Below are 27,507 nucleotides of genomic sequence, written 5' to 3' on the forward strand. Positions count from 1 at the left end.
CGGTAAACTTCCGGGTTACGTCAGTGAAATCCGGCTGCAGGTCGATGTAGTAGTGTGGATTATTGGGACACGTACATATGGACAAATTGACCGCGCTGCTTCCAGCACGAGGACTTGTGCCAACATATGGAGTACTTGAGTGCAAAGTGCGAAGACTTATTTAGTGAACCCGGACCTTTGTCGGAAACCTAGGGAGGCGACAACGCTGCAAAGGAAAGGAACTGGCCTTGGTATATTAGGACTAAAATACGACGGCCATTTTCTTTTCAGGTGTTACAGCAGGCTCCAGCTGAACTGTATAAAAGCTTTTGTTGTGGTTGATGATTTTCCGGCGTGTGGCTCTGAGGGCAGGAGTTTTCAGGCGCAGCCAGGCAGACAGCGGGAGCCGATCGGTAAGGTGTTTGTCTCAAACTTCTCTGTTGTGCTTCATGCAATGTGTATGTAGAGAGTCTTTGTGTGTTTCTGTTTTGTTAGACTAAGATGTTGATAATTTTGTCATGATATTGCCCAAACGGTATGTTATGACTGCAGTTAGGTGACTCTTTCATTCAAAGTGATTTCAAACAACCAGAGTCATAATATTACAACAAAAGAGCCACAGGGAGACAAGAGTACGCAGGACGCAAACCTCCGTGAAGTATTTAATATCATGATGGTGTGTGTGGTGGGGGTAAGGTGTTTGATACCCTCATTACCAGGAAAAACAATTTCTTTAAAAGCTGTTTCCATTTGTGTCGTGGTAGTTTTTTAAAATTATAATACTACGCAGTATTAAACCAAGGCAGTGCAGTAAGCCTGAGCCTAACCTCTGCTTGGATAGCCTGGAATCCAAACCTATTTAGCTCCCGAGTCTCCTCTATTTGCAGAGAGACTCGGGAGCTATATTAGGTTTGGATTCCACGCTTAGTAACTGCTTGGAGAGTAGCTAATTGTCCCCAGCTTGTATAAACACAGGCTGTCATTAGGCAAATGACAGCTGATTTAATGAGCTGCACCACACTACCTTCAAGATGGGGATGTCCATCTATAATTCTCCAAAACCTGAAAATACTGCTACAGTGCCCAAAATTGCCCTTAATGAGCTACAATCCATTGAAATGCAAATCAAGGATGCCAACATGGCGGTCAGCATCTGCCTATTAGTACTTCATTGATATGGAAAGTTATAGAAAATGCCCTTACTATAACTCTTACCACAATAGGCTACCTATAGGGTTTTTGCACTATCCCGACTGTGACGTAACATATTCAGTCTTGTCTGCCATGCTTGTCATGATTCAACAGATCTGGAAGTTGCCAGGTTAGTTTGGACTGGATTTGTAATAACACGTAGCAAACACGTTATACACAAGAGCGCAAATTGACTCTTTCAGGTTCAACTGACAAGCTTGGCAGCTGTGACGTCAAATGAAAATAGCCCCTATACAACTCTTAACCTTCTCCCTGCTGTTTAACCTGGTAACCAATATAAACCAGGTGCCAAACGGCTACATTAGTAGGCTGATGGTTAATAGTTAGAACATCTTGCGTCATATTACACTGAATATGTTCACTGTATTATGCCTTCGTCAGCAGTTTGGAACAGGATATTTGTGCAGGATATTTGTGCAATACTAGTCTGAGAGTATATATTGTGCAGCAAGTTATAATCAACATGACATGGCCCACCAGTATAGCTGTGCTTATTAGAGACTTGTACTTACAGTTATCACAAAATTATAGCCCCTGTAACTTGCGGTTTTTGACAGCTCCCATTTTCTGAGAGCTGATAATTTCTTACAGCCACAGCACAATAACCAAGTGTCTGATGGCAACAAAATAGTTTATTATGTTGATGAAGGTTAGACATCCAGTTATTAAGATACGCCAAAAATAGTTACTCAAGCTATTCAGACTTTTGGTATAAAAAACTGGTTTCCCAGTCCTATCATTAGTCACTGACGAAAGACAGCGGACACTGTCTGAAACGTCTGACTTTTTCAAAATCTTATTCAGTTGCTTGAGTAACTATTTTTGGCGTAAAGCAGTTTATTATCTTAGGCATGGAACATAGTGCTCACTGCTCAGTCATGTATTTACCAGGTTCCCAGATGTGTAATATAAATCAGTGAATGTGCATTTCCCAACCTTAGCTACCTACAGCTACATGTAGGCTGGCAAGCGGATGTAAGCTGTAACGTTGCACGGCTGGATAAAAGGCAAATTGTTTATGTCTCACTCAGCAATAAAACCTCTGTTTGTATTGTCGTCTTTTGATGACGTCTGTTCTCTTACCTACTACATGTAGCACATTCTTTTCTGAGATCCTCTCCCTCACTTTCGGTACAAAACTTTGACTGCTGGGGTTAGCATCTAACATTACCAGTATTTAAAGGTTAAATCACATGCCAAATTGCAAGCATGCACCATATGATCATGTAGTCAAGGTGTTTGTTGATACAACACTTACACTGTGATGATAAAGTCTAGCCATTAACATGATGTTACAGCAGTTTTTTGTCAAGGTCAGAAATCCACCTTTATAGCAATGAAAAAGTGAGCATCAAAAAGATATTTCTTTGGTACTTCCAGTGTAGCTACAGGCAGTAGGCACTGGGACTTCCAGTGCAACATTGATATTTGTAGTCACAGTGTTGATTTTACTCTCATTTATAAAACAAAACCATGACATGTACTAATGAGAAATCAATAGATGATATATATATATATAGGCAAGGTAGACAGACAGCACTGTATCATAAATATTGACTTCCATTGCTAGCAATAACGCATTCAAATTTTTCCATCACAGTACCCTCATCATGTCATCATCTGGTGTTATTACCACACAGAAAGTTACCATCAACCTGAAATTATATATAAATTCCCCAGTGCAAAATATAATATACTTACCCACATGATTTGATGATGTAAGTTGTGAATTCATTCAAGTCAGTGCATGGCACTTACATTTTGTGGCACAATGAAAGCAAGAGTTTCTGTTATCTTTTAGTTTTGACCGACATCCCAGTGTAAATGTTCCCCATTGTTAGAAAATGAATGTAGCGATGATATAATACTCTAGGAATATGGGAACACTACCAGAAATAATTTGTATTTTGTTATTATTACATTCTAACAAAACTGCATGTTTTTTTCTGCAGGGTCTAGAGGAACACTGATTACACCATGGAGCTGTTACTCGTGAAGGGCCTGTGTCTGGGAGGCACGATCATCGCCCTCTTCATCATGACTGTCATCCCGCTGAAATGTGTCGCTCGGCCGCAGACAGACTTCGGACAGAGACAGCGCCGGACGTCGCGCGTGCTGGGCCTGATGTCGTGCTTCGCTGGCGGGGTTTTCCTAGCCACGTGCTTCCTGGGCCTGTTGCCGACGGTCAGGGAGAAAGTGGAGAGTGCCTTGACTATGAAGGACTTTAAAGTCAACTATCCACTAGCAGAGACAGTCACTATTGTAAGTTAATATTCATGTGATGTTATTTGCCTGCACATAAAGATTACAGTCATAGATGATGATGAAAGATTACAAACACTCTTATTCTACATTGTACAATCTACATGTACTCATGCTGAATGTAATTCTAGGTCTCCAAAATTTAACAGAATTAGTCTTCCCAGGTAGAATAAATGTTCATGAAGTTAGAAGTGATTGACAACTTTACACTAATCAAAGTCTGTTCAATACGACATATAGATTTCAATTAAAATTAGCACCTTGGCCATGAGTTGTCAGTAGTAATCTGACTTCCCTGGTCTTAGCTCTAACTCCATTCCATGGTCACTTCCCAATTGACTGTTGGAGTGAATTGAAGCTGATATAAAGATGGATGCAAGGCTAACTCTCTGTAACCTCTGCCCATTCACCCCCCTCCCCCCTGCCCAGGTTGGTCTGCTCCTGTCAGTGTTTGTAGAACAGATAGTTCACACCTGTCAAAAGAAGCCCCAGAGAACAGGCTTACTGAAGATGGAGACTCTAGGCAGCAGGTAAGGTCCACATGTAGATACTGCAGTTGTTTGTTTTCCTTTAACCTTCTCCCTGCTGTAGTTAGCCTGGGAACCATCCTCCGTTGTAACCGCTGCCTCAATCTTTTTGCTTGCTGACCACGGAGTAAGCAAAGGTTAAGTTCCGTTATTCATTTATTCTCCATACAAGACGAAAATGTCAGGAAGGTACATTGAACATTGCCAATTTGCTCTGTTGATCTGGTTACAAACTTTCAAAGGTGTTTACTCTGATGGGTGCACATTGTGTATTGTCAATGAAGAAAAATGTACAGAATGTAGAATGTTTGTTGCCATCCTGTCTTGTTTAAAAACTAAGGAACAATCCTGGTACGATTCTCACATGCTTGCTTAAACTTGTTTCAGTAAACAAACCAGTCGCCTGGGCAGAAGTAGCGAGTCGGACTCCGACAGCGAATCCTCGTCGGACGCGGAGCATCAGAGTTTACGCTACAGCACACACAACGGTCACCTGCACCACGACCATTTTGAGGGCGTGGGAGAGCTGACTTCGTTCCGCTCATACGTTCTGCTGCTGGCTCTGTCTGTGCACTCTGTGTTTGAGGGACTTGCCATGGGTGGGTACATTTGTACTTTTATCTTAGGCCTAGTCCAAACCAAAAGGTTGTGGCACTAAGGTGTCTTTTTTTTTAAAGAAATAATTTATAGGATTTTGGCATCAGTTATATAGTAAGACCAACATTTGCCCACTTACCTTTTTACACAGTTGACTTGTGCAATAAAAATTGGACATTAAAATAATAATAAGAATTACGGTATTAATTTTGAAGTCCACATTAAACCTTACATGAAATCTGAAATATCATTAATAAACATTTTATTAATCTTCTTTTCAAGTTCATGTATACAGGTAAGTTGCTGTAACCTTTTGTACGCTTTGAATTGCTATCAGTAATTGTTCCATCCATTTTTCTGGACTATGTTCAATTACCAAGTTGCTACATTATACTTTAATCTTCTGCCCACTGCCTAACTCTGTAACCAATAAGGAATTGGTCGGCTACATCATAGTGCTAAAGGTTAAAAAACACAGCATCAATGTACATGTGTTGTTATGTCTTCTCCAGGCCTCCAGGAGGATATGGGAGTGTTTGTTAACCTGTACATCGGAGTGATGATACACGAATGTCTGGCGGCCTTTGCGCTGGGTGTGAACCTGGTCTCCGCTAACATGAAGACGCCCACCGTGCTGAAACTGGCTCTGCTGTTCTGTATCATGGTACCCGCAGGCATGGGGGCAGGGATGGGCATACAGGTGAGTTGGAAACAAACAAACAAACAAAAAACTCTCAAACAAAATCAGCCCCTGCAGTTAGAAAAAAGCCTCTAGGAGTCCCAAAACCTACACCACTTAATCTCTGTCCCAATAGCTATCTACCACTCAAAGATCACCACCATAGTATGTCCAGAATACAAGATATCAAAACTGGAAGTTTGGCTGCAGTACCATAGAAAGCCGATAGCAGGCCCATTATCAAAGTTGACCTTTGTTTTCCCTTCTTGGCAAATGTGATTGAAGAGAGACACGTCATAATATGGATATCCTTGGTCACAAAATACAATGTCATGAATGCCTCAACAAATGTCAAGTCATAGATATTACATGATCTAGTTAGAAATGTTGGAAAACAAAATGTGTAGAAGAGGGAAAAAACTCATAAAAGTTACATCTAGACAAGATTACATATATTGTTTTGATATATCTATATCTAAAGTCATTACCAACTGCAAACTAGATCTATTGAAATGAATGAAAGGAACATTTTTTCAATTAGTCTTATATTTGTGTTTGAGTTGTTTTCCTGTGTGATCTATCTGTCATGTTTTTAATCACATAAAATGTTTGATTCTCCACAGACCCAGCCAGGGTTTGTGACTGCAGTGATCAGTGCAATCCTCCAGGGGCTGGCAGCGGGGACGTTCATCCACGTCACGTTCTTCGAGATCCTCGGGCGCGAGCTGGAAAAGGACGGGGACAGACTTCTCAAGGTTCTATGTCTGACTGTGGGATTCAGCATCCTGGCTACAATAGCATTTGTACTGCAGAGGTAGAATATGTTACATTGTGGTAACCGTCAGCATGCTACAGATGGCATACAGTACCGGATTTCTGCTGGAATCTTGTGGACTTGGGATGCTGAGGGTTAACCGGTTTGGAGAGTAAGGATGTTGTACTGATGGACACAGTGATAGATATCATTGCCTATTTTCAGTGCAATTTACAACTTTATGGCAAGTTTTTATCACAGTTGAAAATATACATTGAATATTTTCCCTCTGAAGTTTAATGCTTTACTGACGAACATGGTTACAGGTGTTGCAGGTCAGACTGTACCCCTGACAGTAATGTACCCGGGTATAATCTGGCCAAGGCTATATTCTGGCCTGCTATACATGTAGCCAACATCCTGTCATCATCTTTGTTCTGAGAAATATTAGATTGTTGTCAAATTACAAGGGTTAAGAAACATTCCAGAGCTACAAACAGAGTCTGAGCGCATTATGTAATCTGTAATCTACATCTACATCTGTCATAATGTGCATGAGGAATATGCATAATGAAATATATCACTTTCAAACACAGTGAATGTCATCAGTATTGCTGGTAAGTTTATTGTTAGGAAGCAATTCTATTGTTCATTTATATTTGTACAGATTAGATTATAATGTTATAGTATCAAAGTGCCATTGAAGATGATGAGATGGTGTCAACCATGTGCCAATAGTTTTGTTAGTATGTGAGTAGAACAATAGATGGGAATGTACATGTGAAGAGGATAATAGTTGGAGATGCACCTCATGTAATTGATGTGTTCTTGTGGAATCTTGCTTCCCATTCAAAACCCAGAGTATGAAGGACTTTCCTTTGTAAAAAGCTGTGCCATATACACCTACAACTTACCCTCCAAAGTATAGGATTTCTGGAGAGGTTTCTATATTTGTTTTCTCATAGTGTTTGAACTTACAAACAAATCTGAATTTCGAAGTGCCTGAAAATAAAGTGCATAATATCAATGGTATAAATGTCATTGTTGATGGTACATTGCACAATGAAGTTCTTGTGGAAGACAAACATAGATAGGGAATGTGCAGAAATGAACACAAGAATGTCAGGTAAAAGCCAGGGAAAACATGATATTGTTTTATTTGGCAGGATATGCATGGATATAGAAGCTTCATTGTATCATTGGAAGTAAAGGGAACATCATTTTGACTTACACAGCGCTGTAGAATAGTTTTCTGGTAGAAGTTAATGCTGAAACAGCGTCCAAGTATCAGGACAGATTATAACTAATGTAGTCTTATTAATGAACCAGATCAATAGACATCAAAATATAGTATCAAATTTCTCCTAATACTGAATGAATCCTGATGTTTTGCTGTTTAGGATTATCACAAGTGCTGCAAGTATGATGTGAACTGGTTTGTAGGCTCATAAGACCAAGAGGTATATTTTTATCCAATCCAAGTTTCCAATATCTTAACTATGGTGTCATAGGCTCAGCTTGTAATTTGTGGTCAATACTTTCCTCCTAGTCTGTTGTGTTGAGTATGGAAATGTGTATATATATTTTGTTGGTTGATGTAGTTTTCTTTTCTTGAGGTAATATATATATATATATATATATATATATATATTATGCAGATGAATAGTCAAGTATATTCTAGAGTATCTTCAGTTTCATGTTTGGAGCTGCCTTTATGTCATTTCATATTCTTTTATGTTTTGTTGTGTGCAACTTCTTTATGACAAGGGTACATACCATTCATATGTCCCAATAGACAACTTTGTCCAACTTTGCTTTGATGTATTTATTAGCCTGGTATCCAGACGTTTTATAGCTGCAGAGTCTCTTTGCCCTGTTATGCAAATAGCAATTTATGATAGGTTCGGATACCAGGCTATTGATGCATACCCTTGGCATAAAGTGAAAGAAATGTTGCTAATTTAAGATGGTGAAAATTTGTTGCTATATTAGATTCAACCATGATAGAAAACAAAGATTGAATCTGTCAACTTGCTTTAAACATTAGAAGTATATTTTCTAGAATTTGTTTGTATATGTGTACAGCTGAATTGTACAAACCCAACTAAGGTATTGTTAGGACTTTGAATTCACTTCTCTAAAAGTGCCATTTCTAAGGTACAGAAGTCAGTAAAACCAACGTCTTATATTGTTGCCTATTTCTGAATCAGTATCTTTGATAGAGACATCAAATAAACGGACCAAAAACTTTGGGAACATGTATGCTTGAATGTGTTGACTTTCGTAGCTTTCAAAAGAAATTCATTCAGTGGAGTTTATTATTTCTTTAATATATTGTGTCACGACTTCCTAGAAATGTTCACCATATTGATTATTGTAAAGGGCTTGTCTTGCATTGGTAAAACGTGCTAAAAGTTAAAATCTCAGCCTTTTAGAGGCTGTAGGGGGAGTGGGTTATCCACTGTGTCTAGGGCACAGTATTGGGAGGTGGAGCCCATCCCTCTCCTTCCACCTTTTACCTGACCAACCGAAGGGTACTCATCTTTATCTTAGTGGAGAGAGGAAAGTTGCATTAAGTGCCTTTCCCAAGGACACAACATCCAGCCAAGAATGCCAGGAATTGAACCTACGACCTCTTGATCCTGTGCCCGCTAGTCTAGCCACTCCACCATTGATACTACATCACAAAAAACAGTCAACAGGAGTGTTACAGTTACTTTTAATTCTGGGAAGCACTGTTGCCGTTGTACAAATCAGTGAATTAAGTCCCAAGGCTCTCTTTTCATAATTCTAGATTCTAAGTCTATTTTCCCAACCATTAACGTGAACATCACACCAGCTCCACATCAGTATTGCACACACACCATCACAGCACCAAAACTCACAAAACCAATAAACCAATGGAAAAATTATATGCCAATGCCAATCATATGTTACATCAAAAGTTGCCGAATTTTACGTAAACAATGAATACAGTGTAGCTTCTGTTGCAGTAACTTTTCTACACAAGATGTATCTGTGCCAATTGAAAGTACTTTCTCTGATACCCACAGGGGCATCATAACAATGTTAGCTTGAAAGTTCATCTGTGTTGGTAGAAATCATCCTGAAACAAGTTTTAACTGTTAAAACTTGTTTCAGAATCATAACAATGTTGCTGTTTTCATACAAAAATACATTAGGAAATGCAATAGATTCGAGCAGTCATTGACACCATATTTCTATTTAGTGTTCCTCCCCAGTAACGAATATCTCTGACAAGCCCCTTTTGTTTTAATACTGTAAGGACCACTACACAATGTCCTTGTTGTGAAGAAAAGTCATGATAGCTCCTCTACAAATGTTTCAGACCCGTACCACCGCTTATGTCCTATTGGGTCTAAAGTTCGGGTCCAGGTCCTTGCCTCGGTCATCGCTGACCAGGATCCACTTGTTGGCGATCCACTTGTGTCCACTGGTGACGCCACAGCCGCCGTGCAGGGTGAAACTGTCCAGCTCTCCCACCCACCCTGGAAACGGTAGGAAGAGACGTAAGAACATCTAGGTTGAAACATCTTTTATTTAAGTTAGCAAAACGGTTCATCCACTATGCATAGATATATTTTCAATTCAATTTCAACTTTATTTCAGGCACCTGGCCCGTATGATTCAATATATAGAGCTACAGAATTAAGAAGGACTACGTAGAAATACAATACAATATGTACCTATAACCTAACTTACACTACCTTTTAAAAACAAGGTTAACATAGTGTCTCCAGAAGGTACTGTAGTATAGTACATATCAGACAGCTCATCAAGGAATGCGTTCCAAGATGTGAATCTTCACATGATAAAGTATTTTAGTACATATTTAGCTAGTTGGCATAGCAATCCCAAATCACTCGAAAGATTAGCAGACTTGATTCTTGCTGATGATCATACCGACACGTATAGAATCTCTCTATAACGACATTTTTGTGTCACTCACACATATAATCATTTTGTACAAGTCCAATATCAATATGGAGCCTTGAACGTAACATACAGATAGGCAGGAATCTAATACAGATGATGTTGAATTTGATATCTGTATGATGTAAATACCGAAGGAATGATTTCAAATTCCTTACCCGTAGTAGGATCCAGATGGTGGTTGTACCAGATGATAGCTTTCCCCTTTTCCGCCGGTACAACTAGGTTCGCCTCTTCGCAGTGCCGATGTAGGTTAATCTTACCACTCATCCGGAATGACTGAAGAAAAATAGGACAGAAAACACTTCAGGGGCATAATGATGGATTTGGGTATCATTTCAACTGACAGAAGACATTCAAGACATTACGACTCAAGGCAAGACTTTTTATACATTCTGGCTCCATGATATTTGCGTCCTAACGTGGTTTATTAAGAAATAAATAGATTCTCACATGTTCGTCAAATGTCTCGTTGTTCGCGATTGGAAATGCAGTGGCACCGCCTCCCTCCACTTCATTCAGGTACAGAAGCACAGTCATGAATCTAATGAATGAATGAATGAAGGCTCTTCATATACAGATAATCGATAAAAAGCACTGGCAATCATTTGGTTGATCGTTCACTTGTTATTTTTGTATGTGGCCAGAGTGAGATGGAGAGAGGAGAGAGAGAGAGAGAGAGAGAGAGAGAGAGAGAGAGAGAGAGAGCTGAGAGAGAGAGAGAGAGAGAGAGAGAGAGAGAGAGAGAGAGAGAGGGTATCGCAGTCTTTTGTCAATAGTTCTTTTGGACTCTTGGAAGGAAATGTTTGAAGATCTGAAGAGAGTTGAAAAAATCTTTTCAGCATAACTAAGTAAGATTCCTCCATTCCCCTCCTTTTAAAATGGTTTTGAAGATGTTAGTCCTACGTTCTATCCTCACCTGCAGGATTTACAGCGCTGCCCGCTGCCGGTCTTGAGGTGGTGACAGCACGGGTAGTTCTCTGTCCAGCTGCCTGAGTCCCAGTGCGCGTGGTAGTGCCCCTTCGGACCGTACTGCACCACCTGGAACTCGTCGTTCTTGTCCATCAGGATACGAGGCAAACCCACCAGACTTATCACCCTGGGAGGAAAGAAAATGGTATCATCACAAAACGTCAAAATATGATATTTCATGTACGTGACCCTGAAGATTTCGTATACAGTGAAGGCACACTAGTCATCGTGGTGATAACTTTGTATTAATCAATTAAAAACTTTATCATTCCTCGTCTGAAATCAATTTCATCCTCAAGAATATAACACAAAGCAAGTCTACGTATAAGATGCCACCGATGTTGTGCCCTTGGGAAAGGCACTGTACACGACTTTCTAACTTTGCCCAGGTGTATAAAATGAGTGTGTTGTTATCTGTACGTGGCACTGTTGATATAAGTTATAAAAACTTTAGTGCAGTGCCACGTTGTCTTTGTCTGTAAAAAACCCAAGTAAAACAAGATTGGCAACATAAAAAGATGTTGCCATGGCGACGGTGGTCTCTGTTAATGTTTTCGTTTTTAGCCCACATGCAAATAAGGACCCCGCATTATTGGCATAAATCATATCAGTCGATCACCTTCTCTACCAAAATAACACAAGTTGTCCAATGTATGAAAATCTTGTTTTCACAAAAAAAGATATCGTACCATTTCCTCATAAATTATGTAAATGAGGCCCTCTATGCAAGATTTGTGTCTAATAGTGGCCACATTTACTTAACTTCCAAATGGTGCAATTTGCATAATTGATATCTATCGATATTTATGTCTTTCTCAGTTACATATGTCATGTGTTTGAGAGTCCTATAATAGAATGTAGCTGATTTATTAACTGTCCTCATTAATTATGCAAATCAGATATTGATTTGCATAATTGGAATATTATTATGTAAATCATCACTTAAGCTATCTACACACCAAAAATTATGATGATCCGTCATCCCCTTCTTGCATTATTCTCTTTTTGAGTCAAAATCAGCTCCTGCAGTTCCAAAAAAACCGCTAGGGGGTCCAAATCTTCAGGACATATTTTCCTAACAAAGAGCTATCCACCACTTAAAAATCATGACTATAGCATGTTCAGAAGTCGAGATTTGAAAAGTGAAAGTTCCCCTGCAGTACCATAGAAAGTCGCTAGGGGGCCCAAAATCTAATCATTACAAGGTCTCCCACAGACCTACCCACCTACAAAATATGAAGACAATACATCCAGGCATTCTTGAGTTATCGTCCCATGGACTTTCACATTCCTGTACAATTCCTAGAATTCTTGCAATCTGCACACAATATAGTAAAAATTTGGCTCGCCCCTGAGGCGTCGCCAAAAATACAACATGCATTATAGTAAAGTCATTAGAATTCAAGATATAAAGACCTCTCTTGAATCCCGTCAAGAACCTTGTCGCGAATCTTGCTGGGATACAGCCAGGCCTGTCGGCTCATCCGGGACTTCTTGTGCGGCCGTTTGGCGACGTATTCCGTCAGCCAATCAATGACGGACTTTGGATCTTGCCCATGCAGCTCGTCTCTTGATATATCCGCTGAGAAGTGGACGATAAGATAACAAAGATAGATATTAGAGAGTTATTATATGAGTTATAGTTACAACATAAACGGAAAGACCTCAAACAACTAAGAAAGTTGAAAAGTTGGAAGAATTCGAAGTTCTGATCTGACAATATGGCGTTTAAGAATTCTTGACTTACTGTCACTGTTGGCATCCATGCCCAAGTCGGAATACCTGCAACAGAGAACCGTAGTACATGTAGATTTTAGAAATTGTTCATGTGAAAAGGGGGAATCATAAATATATAGCGGAAATTGAAATACACAAGTTTGCTTCTCTATGATAAAGCAAACGATGAGTTACGCGTTCCGGTAAGGTGTTGACTAAGACATGTAACGGCCACATAGTTCTAATTCAGTACTGTAGTCTGTCCTTGGTGCTGAACACCATTCGAATACACTTTCTTGGGTCTAATACAACCTTTTAGAGTTCGTAAACAACTCACATCTTCAGCATGTCGTCCTCATCCAAGTAGATGTCAAACGAATTCTCAATCGTCAGAATGAACTGAATTGAACAGAAAAGATCACACGGTCATCTCTAGTGTCTGAAAGCATTTCATATAGAAACTGAATGATATATCAGGACATTGCGTTTGATCCACATTTTTTCATGCAACAGGCGGGTAAACCATATATGAAAGTCGATTATAATTTACGTTTGTATGGTAAGGTAATGTCGTTGTCCACTCACCTCCCTGAGATTGAGAACGGTGTCCCTGTTCATGTCCATGATTTTGACGTTAGTAGACTTGGTGGGCGTGTTCGTCACACTGTCAAACATGCCGTCCTTCTCAGCCAGCCGGATCATGTGATCACACTCTTCATCCGTCAAGAAATGCTTAATCTCTGTAAGGAATACGAGAAACCCACCCATAAAGAGACGCTGGTGCTAGTCTAGATACATTGTATAGTTCAAGACCAAGGGCCTGGTCACGTACGTCGTACGATCGCCGTATGATCGCAAACTGAGGGTACTGTAAATGCAGAAATGTTCGCGAACTTAAAACCACCGCGAACAATTTTGTCCAATATTGTAGCAGTATGTGACTATAGCGCTGCCGCGAACTTAAAACCACCGCAAACACTCCCTTTTCGCCTTAGCGCGACATAAAATCCACGCGAACTTAAATGCATTTACAGTATTCTTATTACGGAAAAGGCTGTCTTGTCGACGGTTGGTTCTGGTACAGCCTGCTTGAAATGTCTACGGCATCAAAATCGTACGATGACCTACCACGAATGTGGCTGCGTCGTAAGAAATCTATATATAGAAGATGGAAATATTGAAATCTGGAGATTGTACTTGAGATGCGAAGTACTTGCCTAGGACTTGCGGTTTCATCGATAAGGTCATCATCTGGTGTGTTTTCCCGCCAAGAATTACGTCTTGCACATGTCCAACCTAAGACAGAAAGTGGCGATAGTTACGAAGCTTTCCAGTAAATCAGACTGGACAAAAGGACGGACATTGGATTCATTCTGTCCGTCTGTCTGTCTGTCTGTCTGTCTGTCTGTCTGCCTGTCTGTCTGTCCGTCTGTTTGCCTGTCTGCCTCTCTCTCTCTCTCTCTCTCTCTCTGGGTCTCTCTAAATATTGCCATAAAAATCAAACTTCATATATCCATACCTCTACGCCATCAAGCTTTGTGATGACGGGTGTGACTTCCAAACGCCGTGAACCACAGTCCACCCCATCGTCCTTCGCACATGTGCCTAGTTCCTCCGTCTCCCCACAGATCCCCACCGTACAGCACAGCAGGGCGGTCGCGTGGACAATCACGTGAAATACGCCTTTTGCCATGGTCCTCAATAATACAGGACCTTGCAACCAAACGAAACAATCCCACAGTGATTATCAAGGGACAGTCCGTTTCTTAATTGAAGGGATTGGTCATCCACTGCCCTCTAAAATACCGCCCCTTCTCTTTATAGAAAAGATCTTCGATCGCGCGGTTACCAACTTTTTCGCAAAAAAGTAAGCACAAAATACAACACACATTTGTAGCGACATACAGGTCAAAGGAACAGGTGTAACAACTTTAACCTTTGTGGAGCGAACTATGAGCTCTTACCTATTATGAAAACAGTTGCACTAGCCCAAGCTTTTGAACTGTAAGTTCAAACTCGTCTTTCCAGGTGTGAAAGAGCCCGATACAAGCCTGCGAACAACATACACACTCCAACTCAGATCGCCTGCGTTGCTTCAATCATGTTTTGCCACGCGTTTGTCTAACTTCCGTGCGGATTAACCCTTTAACCTTCTAGGTAAACATAGATCACGTGATCTCGCAGGTGGGTCACAGGTAAACTCACCTGAGGCAGCCACACCTCACTTGGGACGTATGTTAGGGCACACCGCATTGGTTGATTTCTATGTATGGACTGGCGGAGAAAATAAAGATGTGTCGTCGTTTGTTTATTTCTTATGAATATCTAGAAAAAGGTTACTCTCAACAACAGCTGAAAGGCACCAAACATTTGTGGCACGTTTAACGTGTTGGAAAAGTTTGTCATCAAAAGGTGCACCGGTAGACGCCGCTTATCCAATCAGAGCGCGCGTAACAAGTTGTCATTCACAGGTGGTTTAGAATATGTATCGCTGGTTTGCACTCCAGCCTAATCTCTGTATGCAAATCAAGGGCCTCGGGGGAACCGGATCCGGGAGGAGCTGCTTTGTGCCCTGCAGGGTTGATTGAAAAGGTACCAAGAGCTCATGGCCGCCATTACATCCTAAGCGAAGTAGCTCTACCGATCGGCGTAAATTCTGGGTATTTTTAGCATCTTCCTCAACCCCCCACATCATCCCTGTGAATTTCAAGTTCAACGGACTTCATTTCCCAGCTGTAAAGCGACAAGAAAGCCGTAAAGATGTCTGGCCTGTTCGGGAAAAAGTCGAAGAAGAAGATGAAGGTTTGTGAATGGTTTATAACGTTAACGGTATACCTGTGTGAAGATTTTCGTAGGCTGTTGAAAATTCAACAAGCATTTGATGATATATATTTAAATGTTGGGACTATTCAGAACACAGACGTAAGGGATCAGTCGGCTAGCGTCTATTGATGAACTCTTCCGAGATCATAATGTTGCCAAGGAAACAAGGAACAAATTTAGTCCATTTCAGAGCAGACAACATTCTTGTTGGTATAAGCATGTCCATAGCTCGATACCATCCGGAAAACAACCTACCTGTTCGGTTAGCTTTTCCTTCAAGGGCCAAGAAATATCGTATTGTAACTCTGAAAGATCGAAGAGCCTCTCTCAAAAGTGGATCTCCGGTTCACTTCCTGTTGTACTCTAGTTTTGGTCCAAGGTTTGTGAAATCTTCAAGGGTTCAAAGTTCACCATTGTTTCTGCAAAATCATTAAATATAGTAAACGTTACGATAATCGGATTAATCAATAAAGTGTGTTTATATATTGTGATTATATAAAGCCTGCTTGTAGACTCCCATTTAATGTACATGTATATGAAATGAAGTTGTCATGTGCTACTTGCAATATGATAATGATTATTGAAGACCCCCCTCCCCACAAAATGATTAAAGCTTGAATAGACTAATAGTAATATGGCAAAAATAAATTCAACGTTTATCATTTTGTCGCAAATGTGATTGATTCTAGTTTTTCAACCATTCAGTAATTGTTTAGTGGCATGTTTTTTTCCGGTACTGCATTTTTAAATTAATACCTAGGACATTCTTTAGTTCACAAAAATACAGAATACAGTATAAGTGAGTATTGTTGTAGTAGTTAGTACTATTACAAGACTGCATGATTGGAAAACAATTGTAAGATTTCTGGATATTGCTTGTTTTCGAACATCAATTCTAATTTTGCAAACTTTATGATTATGGTAATGTTTCTACGAATTCAGACTCTTTTGATGTAATTGCTTTCTTTTTCCACCGTTATGCGTCATGCATTCTCATCTCAGCCCCCTTCCCTTAGCAAACATATAATGCCTATTCATGTTTGCCTGTGTCTGAATTTATTCATGTAATTTCATCCTCTGACACAGCAGCAGCAGAATGCGGCAGAAGCTGAGGCGGCACGGACAGAGAATTCAGTCAACTCTCCCGCGGCGCCAAACAAAATGTCGGGTCCTTCAGTATCCGCTCCCATGCAACCCAACGTCAGGCCAAAACTGGTGTTTCACACACAGGTAATGCTTGGAGTAGTGCTCCTTTTTGATATCCAGTTTATTTGTTTTTTTTTGTGGTATCAGTCTAATCAGAACAAAAATAGAACAAACACGTCCGCCATGATAGTCTGGATGTTTTTTCTTCTGTTTGATTGACTTCCATGGTAGATCTGTTTTTCACATTTGTTCACTGTTGTGGTTGCGTGTTCATCTTTGAAAATTTTGCTGTCATAATTCACAAGACAATTTTCCCTTGTAATTCTCTATGATGAGTAAAATGAAAGGGATTTTCTATCCTGATGTGTTGTACCTTTTTTCTGGATATTTGTGAGACATGGGACTTTCATCACGCTAGTGTATACCACCTGATCATGATTTTGTTCCATAACTGCCAGACAATCAAATTTGCTTTTGTACCATATTGCATATGATTGAACTTTAACATAGAGCTATATCACAATATTGACATAACATAGAGCCCATTCCGAGTCACCACGAGGGTTTTATAATAATATTTGTAATCATTTTGAAAAATTTCTAATAAAAGAATATCTGACTGACAATAGTTCTAAATTTTTCTAAAAGATCAAATACAAAAATATGAATTTATTTGAATTTAATTAGATAATTTAGAAATATTTTGAAAGTAACTGCACAAAACCTCTTTATTTGTAATAATTTCTAAACATCTATGTGATTATTTAACCTTTAGAAATATTAACAAGAAATGGTAGAAAATGGTTAACAATGGTAGAATGGTGATTGCCCCCATAAAAGTAGGTGCTAATCTGGCTCTTCTGTCTGCCTTTGTACATCTTTAGACGTCACTGCAGGACACCGCTCGGCCCTTTGTGGAAAGCATTCTTCCCTAAACTTCGCAAGGATGTGTGAATTACTTTTTTCCCAGCCCTCTGACCTATTTATAGAGATGTTACAAATAATGGTAGAAAATGGTAAGAAATTGTAAAAAATTGTAAATTATGGTAGAATGCTGTTACCATTATTTAGAAACCATTGTAAATATCATATTCTACATCATGAATATTCCTAAAGTTTTAGAAAACTTAAGAAATATTTAGAAAGTTGAAATCACATTCAAAATATTTCAAAAGTATCACATCTCTTACACAAATAATAACAATAACTTGAAAATAGGTCTAAATTATGACAATAACAACCCTCGCGGTGACTTGGAATGGACTCTATAACCAATCAATCTGATACTTTTTCAGGGCAAAAAAATGTGACAATTCAGATTTTATTTGCTTTTTGCATAAGAATTGGTCTTGTACAGGACAGTACTCACAGTAAATTATTTCAACAAATATTCCTACAGTTTTAAATACATCAAATACATGTATGAGTGAGCCTCTTTGATATTGGTATAAATTATAATGATATTGGTATAATGCTAACTTTTGATCCTTTTGTCAGTCCACCTGATATTTCCACTACCCTTCATTAAACTGTACAAATCTGACATGTCTGACAACAACCAAGAAATAGTGAAAATCAGTTTTCTGGTTTATATGTTGACCCAAGATGCAGACAATTAAGAAAAAGATGGGGGTAGGCAGACCATCGCCATGGCAACATGAAAACAATTAATTATCCAGACGGGCCGTCATCCTGTATGAGAGGATGATTCTTATCATGCGAATTTTTTACCCGTTTATGGGTGATGCTGAGTCCTAACATATAGATAGATTTATTCAGTAGAATTCATTAGATTAATCTATTCTTGTTATATCTTGTTTCCAGCTTGCACATGGCAGTCCAACAGCGAGGATAGAAGGTTTCACCAATGTAAAGGAACTCTACACTGAAATAGCCAAAGCCTTCAATATACCAGCAGATGAGGTGAGTGCTAAAGGTTACTGAAGTTGTTGCATACTTGTACAACTCTTATGGTTTCAAGACAATTAGAAATACTGTCAAACTACAGAATCAACATGAAAACAGAGCTGGGACAGCTGTTTGTATCTTGACCTCTTGATGATTAATTTCTAAGAAATAGCCATGAACTTGAACAAACTGCATTGGTTGGGCCTTAGTATATACAGTATTGGCCACTCTGTTGTGATTGTACTTTTACTGTATGATAATTACAGTATCTCCCAGTTAAATGTACTTGTATGGCTTCTTGGTGTAAAGGTTCCCACGGAAGGCACCGATATGGTAAAAGTCAAATGGTCATAACCTGAGGGGGTCTTTGAAAAAAATAAAACCTGTGACATTTTGGTGGATTTCAACAGCTGTATTGAGCTTTAATGTTGACTTTTTTATAACGTAAGATCAGGATTCAGAAGAATGAACCAAAATTGTGAGATAGAGATATCATTTAATAGTTTGATTTGAAATCAGTCGATTGTAAGAAACTTGTTTGTTTTGCCAGTTGAGTAGGTTGCAGTGGAGCATTAGAAAATTTAACCTTCAAGCAGATGTAGGGTCCAGCTCAGTTTTAAGCATGTCTTTGTGGCTTTTTATAGGTCTTTCCAGTGCAGACCACATGGAAGACATATAATTTATAAAAAAGCGTGAAAAACATGCTCAAACACTGAGTCAGCACCAACGTCTGCTTGGTGATTACATGAAAAAAGATGTGTCGTCTAGTATATGATTATGAACAAGAAAAAGAAAATTGAGCTGGAGTGTCACAAGCAATACTTCAGGTTACCAAAATTGAAAAATATCATCTCTGTTCTGTGTTCACATTAGAACATTCCTTCTACTAGAGAACAAATGGTAGGTTCCGCACAGATATATTGATTTTAACATTGAACATTGCACTGTCTAGACATTATTGGTGCTGATCAATACAAACTTATTCAGTGGTGTGTATTATCATGATAGAAATGTTTTCTGCATTTGATCGTAACAAAACACGCAAACCTCAAATTGAATATTGCTGAGAAGATTAGAAAAAAAGGTTACATTCTAGCTGTATTTTCATTTTGTACATAAAAACCCTGTTTGAACTTTAAATCATAGTCAAAACATTTATATGATGAGTCAGTTGTCATAGAGCAATATTAATACAATGAGTGTTTTTGAATTTGTATCATGCTCTTAGCTCTGACCAAAGTCCAGGTACACAAATTACATTGAGAGAGTATGCACACACAGTGCAGGACAAATTAGTTGTGCATGACGTTCATGCAAGGATTCAATATCATATGTTGAAAATGTCTTATTTGCTGGGCATATTTTTAGACATATATTGTATGGCTGTTAAACTATGAATTAGAATAATGGTAAGGTCCATGTAGTTTTTATTTGCACTTCACTTTAATGCAATAACAGCACAGGCTGTTGAAAAATTATAAATTCTAGTTTGTCAGAAAAACTGGTGGTTAAATGAATAAATGGTGGTTTTAAACTTCTAAATGCTCCATAGTTGTAGGTTGCTCACATCATATCTGTCAGCAGGTTAAAAATAAAACCCGTCTCCATGGCTGCGATAGTTTTTCCCCAGTCTGGAAAATGCAAAATCAGAATTGGTCTGCAAGTGAGCGTCTATATATGGAACCAGACTCAGTGTTGTAAGAAACAGTCAGATTTTTCTGATGTAGAGCAATTAGAAGAGGAGGGACTATAAAAGATACCTTAGATATCTAACAAAAGGTTAATTAGGAGTTACTAATCATGAGCAACACCCTCCAATCTAGAACATGTAATTACATGTACACCGTTTACCACCTGGCTTGAAAGGCAAATGAAGTCAAACAACTCAGTGTATTATTCCAGAGCCAAATGACAAGCAAGTGGAATTACAAAGTTAAGGTGCAACGTCCTGAAAAATATATCTGAGAGTGTCATTTTGTGTCTTTTGTGTGTAGTAACTTAAAGCTCACTGTGGCATGCTGAATTTGGCTCTAGTACAGCACAGTCAAGGTTTCGCACGGAGCACAAGGTTTTTCCGTTTGTTTACTATACATGGGTGTGGCTGGAAATAACTTCTGCATGAGTTGTCTTTGGTATATGTAGTGCCAGCCTAGACCATTTAATATAATAAGAATCTGTTTTTCACACTGGTTGTTATGAATATTCAGTTAATAGTGAACAATTTGTCAACTTGATTTGTCTGGCTGTCAATGAGTGTTTTTCTGCGCAGGCATTGAAGTTTTGCTCCAGTTGCATTGATTGCGTGCTGATATGCATTTACACCTGGATACGTTTTCACATACGTGGTGTATATTTCCTTTCAGTCTACGAGATTGTGGCTTTCTTGTGAGATGGTATTCTACTATAGATGGCTCAGTTGTCCGTAGTCATTAGAAAAGGATTTTTTTTAATTAGGCAAAAACATTTATTTCTTGATAGCTGCAGACATTCCTTTTTAGCCTTGATCATTATGCACTTGGAAAACAAAGTTTGATTGCAGTGTTATGCTGTACTGTCTTAGAAAAAAAATATTAGGAGCAATAAAATTTGTTGACATCATCCATATAGTCCAAAAAATTATATTTGGAATTCTTTCATACTCAGCTATCAGTATTCAGTATAACTACTAACAATTCTTCCTTAAGTCATTAATGAGAAAAGAATGGAAAGTCAAAATGCCAATTTAGCCAGGGTAGCATAGGAACCTTTTAAATCAATCCCCTTCTAACACATGTTACATGCTAAGATAATCCCTGCCAAGTATTTGCAGTCGGCTTTAGCTCTGGAAGTTTAAATCCCACATAAGCTGTTTTCTAGCACCATCTGGTAGTACTTATAAGGCTTGTAGCACACAACAGAAGAGCCCAGAGAAGAGCTTGCTAACCTTGTTTGAACTCAAGATGAACCTGCTGGACAGGTGTCACTAAGACTCGAGCCTTAAGAGAGTACAAACAGCTGCAGAAGGACGTCAAACAAACGTGGGCAGGTTGTAAAACATGTGGAGTTTACCATTTACATTATACTGAACAGCTTGTGTATACAGGGACACACCTAAATGTCAAGATCCTGCTATATTTTATGGGGGATTGCTTTTATCTAACTTTAAGAAAGGGGACAGAAATTTGTTTTCATATTAATAAATTTCGCGTTAGAAATTTTTAGTTTTCAGATGCCCAATTGCTGAATTGTGGAAGCCTTCTTGGATATACCTTTTTGATATATTTGAAATTTGGCTGGTTTGGCTTGTGTCATAGAAAAAGGTACGATATGAAATTGAACTCATCATCAGCTTGTCTCGCAGGGCATTAGTCATTAGGCAGAGGAACTGTTACTGTTAGAGAGATTTAAGAAGAAAACAAACCTTTGTGCTAAACTTGTAGAGAAGATAATATTCATTGTTCAAGTTAAGTAGATCAAGAGCTGTTTTCTTTCTGTCTCTGCAGATCTTATTCTGCACCCTGAACACTCACAAGTTGGACATGTCCAGGCTGCTGGGAGGACAGATCGGACTGGAAGACTTTATCTTTGCACACTGCAGAGGACAGACCAAGGACATAGAGGTGAAGCCCTTAGAATCAAGTTTACAAAAATGCAGATTCTTAGAAAAGTACAATACTGTGTGTTCAATGTTGATTGACATTGAAGAGGGTAATGATTTTTTGGTTACTAATTTTCTGTTATGGAGCATTGAAGAGGAAAAGCAGGTGTTAAACAAAACAAAAGTTGATACTGATTGAAGCCATAAAATCTTCATCCTTCAAGTTATTTTGATTTTTTTCATTCACAAATTTACATTACCTGCATCTACCATGTATAACTGTCCTTTAGCATAACTCTTGCCGTCCAACGTACTTGGATACAGATTTGGTAGTCAAGTCTGTATGGCAACATCTACTGAAAATTAGACAAAAAGAAATAACAGAATTATAGCAAAAATAACAGCAGACTAAACTGAAGTCATCCTAATTACATTTCTATACTTTTGTAGGTAACAAAATCAGCACCAGCACTTGGTCTGACGATAACAGACAATGGAGCAGGATATGCCTTCATCAAACGCATCAAGGAGGACTCCATCATGGACAACGTCAAGACTGTGTGTGTCGGAGACCACATCGAAGCCATCCAGGGGACCAACTTGGTAAGACACAGTATAGGGTTAGCGGTTAAATAGGTAGCGTGCATAGTCCAGTGGGCACAGGCAGTCAGACTAATTCAAATCTTTAAACTGAATATTGATGTGCTGTATGTTCTGTACAGCTTGCATTTTAGAGCTGAACCTGAGTGTTTGACTTGCGATAGAAACGGGGCAACCTGGGATCCGTAGTGCTGATTGGCAAATCTAGTCAGTACAAACTGAGACCTTAAATGCTGATTGGCTATCTTACAACAAGAGTGTCCTGCTCTGCTTAGAAACTAACAACCAATGGGAGACAAATAGAGGGTATAAAAGCAAATGTGTCTTCACTCTATCTCATCTGATGAAGACTTTTGAGTAAAAAGTTGAAACCAGTAAATATCAGATGTCTCTTCGATATGATGACTTTCCTTTGAACAATGATTAACTTTCAATCAGACATTGCAAAATGTGTTAACCCTTGTGTGCTACATTCCAACAGGTGGGTGCTCGGCATTATGAGGTAGCCAAGAGGTTAAAAGATCTGCAGGAGGGAACCTCCTTCACCATCAGACTGGTGGAGCCCAGAAAGGCATTCGGTAAGAATACAGTGCATTGTCCACTGTCAGGCATACAAAAATGTATTTCTGCTGCCAGAAAAATGCTATACATAGAATATGATAGAGGATTGCGTTTCAAGTTGTCCTGGTTAACACCTTTCAATAACTTAACACCTTTGGTTCAAAGTGAATGACAAAGTTGCTGTAACAGTTATATCTATAGATCATCGTCATCATCAGGCGATGCGCTTACGCACTGTCGGGGTAATACCGCCCCTTACGGGGTGACATACCCTTTTGTTGGCTGATACAAGACGGGGATTGCGCCAGGTTTCCTGTCCGGGTGAATGGTGTAAATCACAGTATGGCTGATACGAGATCTATATGTAAAAGGAGAAATTATTATGTTTAGTCCTTGATATGAGTGTTACAATCACTCATAACATTATCATTTAGGCAGTTGACAAATATCTTCATTGTGTGTCCCCTCTCCCCTCCCCCACAGCTGACATTGCTCCCAGATCCAGTAAGGCTGCCACAGAGGCTGCACCCCAGAAGGTGGGGACAGGCAAGCAGACCCTCCGGATGAGAGCCAAGGGACCCGCTACTGTGGAGGATGCTGTAAGTAATTAAAACTAAATGAAATCAACTCAGTCGCTCATAAAAATGTGAACAACAAATTGAGATACTTCTCAAGAAGAGATGTTCTTGTACATTTGTGCCAAATTTCGACTCAGTTCATACAAAAATGAACCTGCTATGATACAAATGGCGTTTATGTGCCCTGATAATACTGTAAATGCAGAAATGTTTGCGGTGGTTTTATGTTTGCTGTTTTCACGGTAAGCTCATTGCCGCGAATTTAAAACCACCGGAAATTTTTTTACCCTCCTACTACATTGTCTACTATTGTGTCAAATGCGAACTTAAAACCACCGCAAACACTCCATTTTCTTCCTACCGCGAAATTAAAACCATGCGAACTCAAATGCATGTACGGTATTTGATCAGTTACATAAATGAACTTGTTATCATCAAAAAGATGTTTAAAGGTTGGAACGATATTTCATACACCTTGAAGGACAGAAGAAATAATTGTTTTTGTTTGTTTCTTGCAGCCCACAGAGTTTGAAGAGCGGGCGGCTAAGAAGATTGATGACCTGTTGGAGTCCTTCATGGGCATCAGGGACATGGAACTGGGTAAGGCAGGAGTCGGTTACTACTGGACTAAAAATTGAAAAAAATTGGTACAAGACCAAACACATTGTCCTGCTTAGTTCTAGGTTGAGATATGTATAATTCATATAATTCATTGTAAGGTTCTGAGTGTGAATCCCTAGCAATGTTTTGCCCTTGAGAAAGACATGTACTTTTCGCCAATCTCCTCACTTAATTCTAAATGAATACCTAAAATGGGACATAAGGAGGTCCTGCGTTTGAGGAAAGCCACACCTCTAGCATGTTAAAGAACCCAGCACACTTTAATACTGATAAGACTAGGTGTCCATCCCAGTATGGGTGAATGAGTCCCATCAGTCTGGTTTTATGCAGCTTGTTTATACATCAATCTGTTGCGCCTTGTCATAATGTCTTACTAGATAATTATGTGAACTAACAACAAAAATATCTGTTCTTTGTGTTCCAACAGCCGAGACAATGGTCGACATATGCAAGACAAAAAACAACCCGGACGAGTTTGCACAGGCGCTAGATGATAGGCTGGGAGAGTTTGCATTTCCAGATGAGTTCATCTTCGATGTATGGGGAGCGATCTCAGACGCCAAGATGGGCAGGATTTGACGATGAGGTCATCGCGACCTTCCGAGGGGACCAAGAGACGCTCTGCCTTCTTGGTTTAATGCAGGACACAGAAGAAATGTACAATGAAGTCATTTTAGTAGAAAGTATGAAAAGTAATGCGTTTTGTAATGATGTAAGTGAAAGATGGTTTCTTCGTAATGGCAACATTTACCTATTTTGGAATGAAATTCATTAAAAGTCAAGATCTAAATGATGCACAAGTCCAGAGAGGATGAAACTCAGATTTTCCGTAATTTGACGATAATCAATGTTTGACAGAAAAACTTTTAAAACAGCTCTTAAATCCACTTTGTCTCTTTATAATAAAAAAAAACACAGGTTATGATCACGAGTTCATAAAATTTCAATCTAAGATGTACAAGAATATGCATTCTTTCTAAAGGTTGCATACAACAATGAAGACGCCTTTTTATCACCAATTTTTCAATTCTTAGAGATCTGAAATTTAAGAGGAACATTTTTATATCAATCACTGAATTCCAGTTTGGAACACAAGTAAAGCTTTTCTATTCATTCAAATGAATTAGACTATGATTTTATTTATCCTACAATGAAGCTCTAATATATAAATTGACAGTATGTAATTACTTGAAACAAGATGATTTTAATAAATTTTAACATTTTATCTCAATTTCTACAAAGCTCTGTAACGAAAAATTACAGCAAATTAAAGTGGGATTCGATGTACAAAGTTTTAAACTTGTGGAATCTTTGACAATCAAAGTTACTTAATTGATCTGTGCCTTAATAATACAGCCTTATGAAAATTAATGTTGATATATATGTACATGTAACTGTCCGTGAAATGTTTTGTAATGATATAGGTGCAAGTTTTTAAGTAGCAATCTTTGAGTATGATTATTAATTAAGTATGAGTGATGCTAAGTTTGAAGAGGAAATCAAGGGATGTAAGTGGGGGCTGAGATTTCCTTGGCAGCTGGGGAGGGGGGGTGGATTTGAGATGACTGAAAGGGGAATGATATTGTGGCTTTAGTTCTTGCTGTGCCCACCACATGAAAGCTATCTTATTCTTATCACTGACCATGTTTCCGACTTGTCCAGGGTGGAAATGGACATAAACTTATAACCGTTTTGAAAATGATTTCAGTCAATTTTGACTAAGAAAGATACTTTGTTGCCTTATATTACTTGATAATAGTTTTGATTGACACAATTCTTGCTTCAGCTCAATGAACGATGTGTAGCAATCAACAACTGCTTTCAAATGTCATTTTTGTTGTTGAAAGATTGTAGAAAGAAGGAGTTGCTTCTAATTTAACTGGTCAAAAACTCATAAAAAGTGCCTTTTTAGAAATCTATTTTATGAAAGTCATTATTGAGGGTGTGAACAGTGTGATGTTTTAATCCAATTGCCATTAATGCCACCATCAATTTCCTACATGAATTTTGCTATAATTTCAGATGCATAACCATTTCCCTGATCCTTTTTCTTGACTGCTCTGTAACCACTGTGTGCAACATTGAATGTGTTTAATCACCCCAAACTGTACTTTCCCCCAAGTCTTTTCTCTACTGCAAATCCAGCACATTAAAGCATATTTTATCCAAGGATATCTTTTGATTTGGATGACTCAGCATAATAAGTATTTTTATGTGTCAAAAAGAAGTACCTGCTATCCAAGACCAATTCACACCTGTCGTAACAATGACATATTTGATCATAGTGCTACCAGCCAGACAATACAATTATCAGTCTTTTCACATATCAAACCGAATAGCACATGCCTTGGTATATGGTACCCTCCTAAAAAAGGCATTTTCAGTACAATCTAACAATAACAAATGTCAGTGAAGTACTGTACTGTTCAGGGTCAAAAATACTGTTGCAGGGTTAATCTTCTGATATGATGTTTATGAAAACGTCTGGACTAGGTACCTGGTTACTTAACCTTTCTCCTGCTAAGACTACAATTTGGCATCAAGATTATCATATGTTGATAAAGAGGTCTGATTGCATGGGTTAATACAACAAGCCACTTTGAACAAATATCAACTGTATCTTTCTTTCAATTCTACACTGTCAATGTCATCTAGTGTTTAAGTTGTATATCTATTGTGGTACAAGAGAAGATCCTTTGTTGAGTCTTTGATTTTTGGTTAGTACCAAGGAGTAATAAGTAGTACTTGTAACATAAGAAATATGTTGTAATTATCATTAATATAATCATTATTTAATGTTTAAACAATATTGTGAACGTGTAATGTAGCCTGGTTTGTGAGACGTTCTGATTTGCAATAATTGCAAACTAATAGGAAGAATAATATTGAGGAAATTGTTTTTGCAATAAGTATATAGTAGAAATATTGTTGGACTGTGTTGTAGCTGGTAGAACCTGTGTACCTGATACACACTGGACTGGAAGGACTCAAGTGTTATACCACAATAAATTTTCCCAAGACAATGGGCAAATGGCATTTGT

The 27,507-nt window shown here is 38.7% G+C and overlaps 3 protein-coding genes across 5 annotated transcripts; 2 read left to right on the plus strand and 1 right to left on the minus strand.

Moving 5' to 3' along the window:
* The first annotated feature begins 5 nt into the window (after positions 1-5).
* LOC136444871 (zinc transporter ZIP3-like) lies at positions 6-8,270 on the plus strand. Of its 2 annotated transcripts, none has more exons than XM_066442627.1 (6): positions 6-397; positions 3,144-3,453; positions 3,883-3,983; positions 4,368-4,579; positions 5,090-5,277; positions 5,880-8,270. In XM_066442627.1, exons 2-6 carry the CDS (start codon positions 3,169-3,171, stop codon positions 6,072-6,074), a joined length of 981 nt encoding a protein of 326 aa, XP_066298724.1. In that variant the 5' UTR covers positions 6-397; positions 3,144-3,168; the 3' UTR covers positions 6,075-8,270. The 2 variants fall into 2 exon arrangements, with proteins under 2 accessions (XP_066298724.1, XP_066298722.1); XM_066442625.1 differs by having other exon boundaries at positions 6-392.
* Positions 8,271-9,287: 1,017 nt separating this feature from the next.
* Positions 9,288-14,819, minus strand: LOC136445161 (transmembrane prolyl 4-hydroxylase-like). The gene is made up of 11 exons (XM_066443030.1): positions 14,617-14,819; positions 14,172-14,365; positions 13,870-13,948; positions 13,238-13,392; positions 12,990-13,051; positions 12,611-12,718; positions 12,353-12,529; positions 10,884-11,063; positions 10,418-10,508; positions 10,123-10,243; positions 9,288-9,519 (listed from the first exon to the last, which is right to left on the minus strand). Exons 2-11 carry the CDS (start codon positions 14,343-14,345, stop codon positions 9,374-9,376), a joined length of 1,293 nt encoding a protein of 430 aa, XP_066299127.1. The 5' UTR covers positions 14,346-14,365; positions 14,617-14,819; the 3' UTR covers positions 9,288-9,373.
* Positions 14,820-15,218: 399 nt separating this feature from the next.
* On the plus strand, positions 15,219-27,502 carry LOC136444870 (PDZ domain-containing protein GIPC1-like). Of its 2 annotated transcripts, none has more exons than XM_066442623.1 (9): positions 15,219-15,454; positions 16,562-16,705; positions 18,446-18,544; positions 22,012-22,128; positions 22,557-22,709; positions 23,188-23,284; positions 23,751-23,866; positions 24,364-24,445; positions 24,894-27,502. In XM_066442623.1, exons 1-9 carry the CDS (start codon positions 15,413-15,415, stop codon positions 25,043-25,045), a joined length of 1,002 nt encoding a protein of 333 aa, XP_066298720.1. In that variant the 5' UTR covers positions 15,219-15,412; the 3' UTR covers positions 25,046-27,502. The 2 variants fall into 2 exon arrangements, with proteins under 2 accessions (XP_066298720.1, XP_066298721.1); XM_066442624.1 differs by having other exon boundaries at positions 16,565-16,705.
* Positions 27,503-27,507: the final 5 nt, after the last annotated feature.

Source organism: Branchiostoma lanceolatum, chromosome 11 (genome assembly GCF_035083965.1).
Source record: "Branchiostoma lanceolatum isolate klBraLanc5 chromosome 11, klBraLanc5.hap2, whole genome shotgun sequence".
NCBI lineage: Eukaryota > Metazoa > Chordata > Leptocardii > Amphioxiformes > Branchiostomatidae > Branchiostoma > Branchiostoma lanceolatum.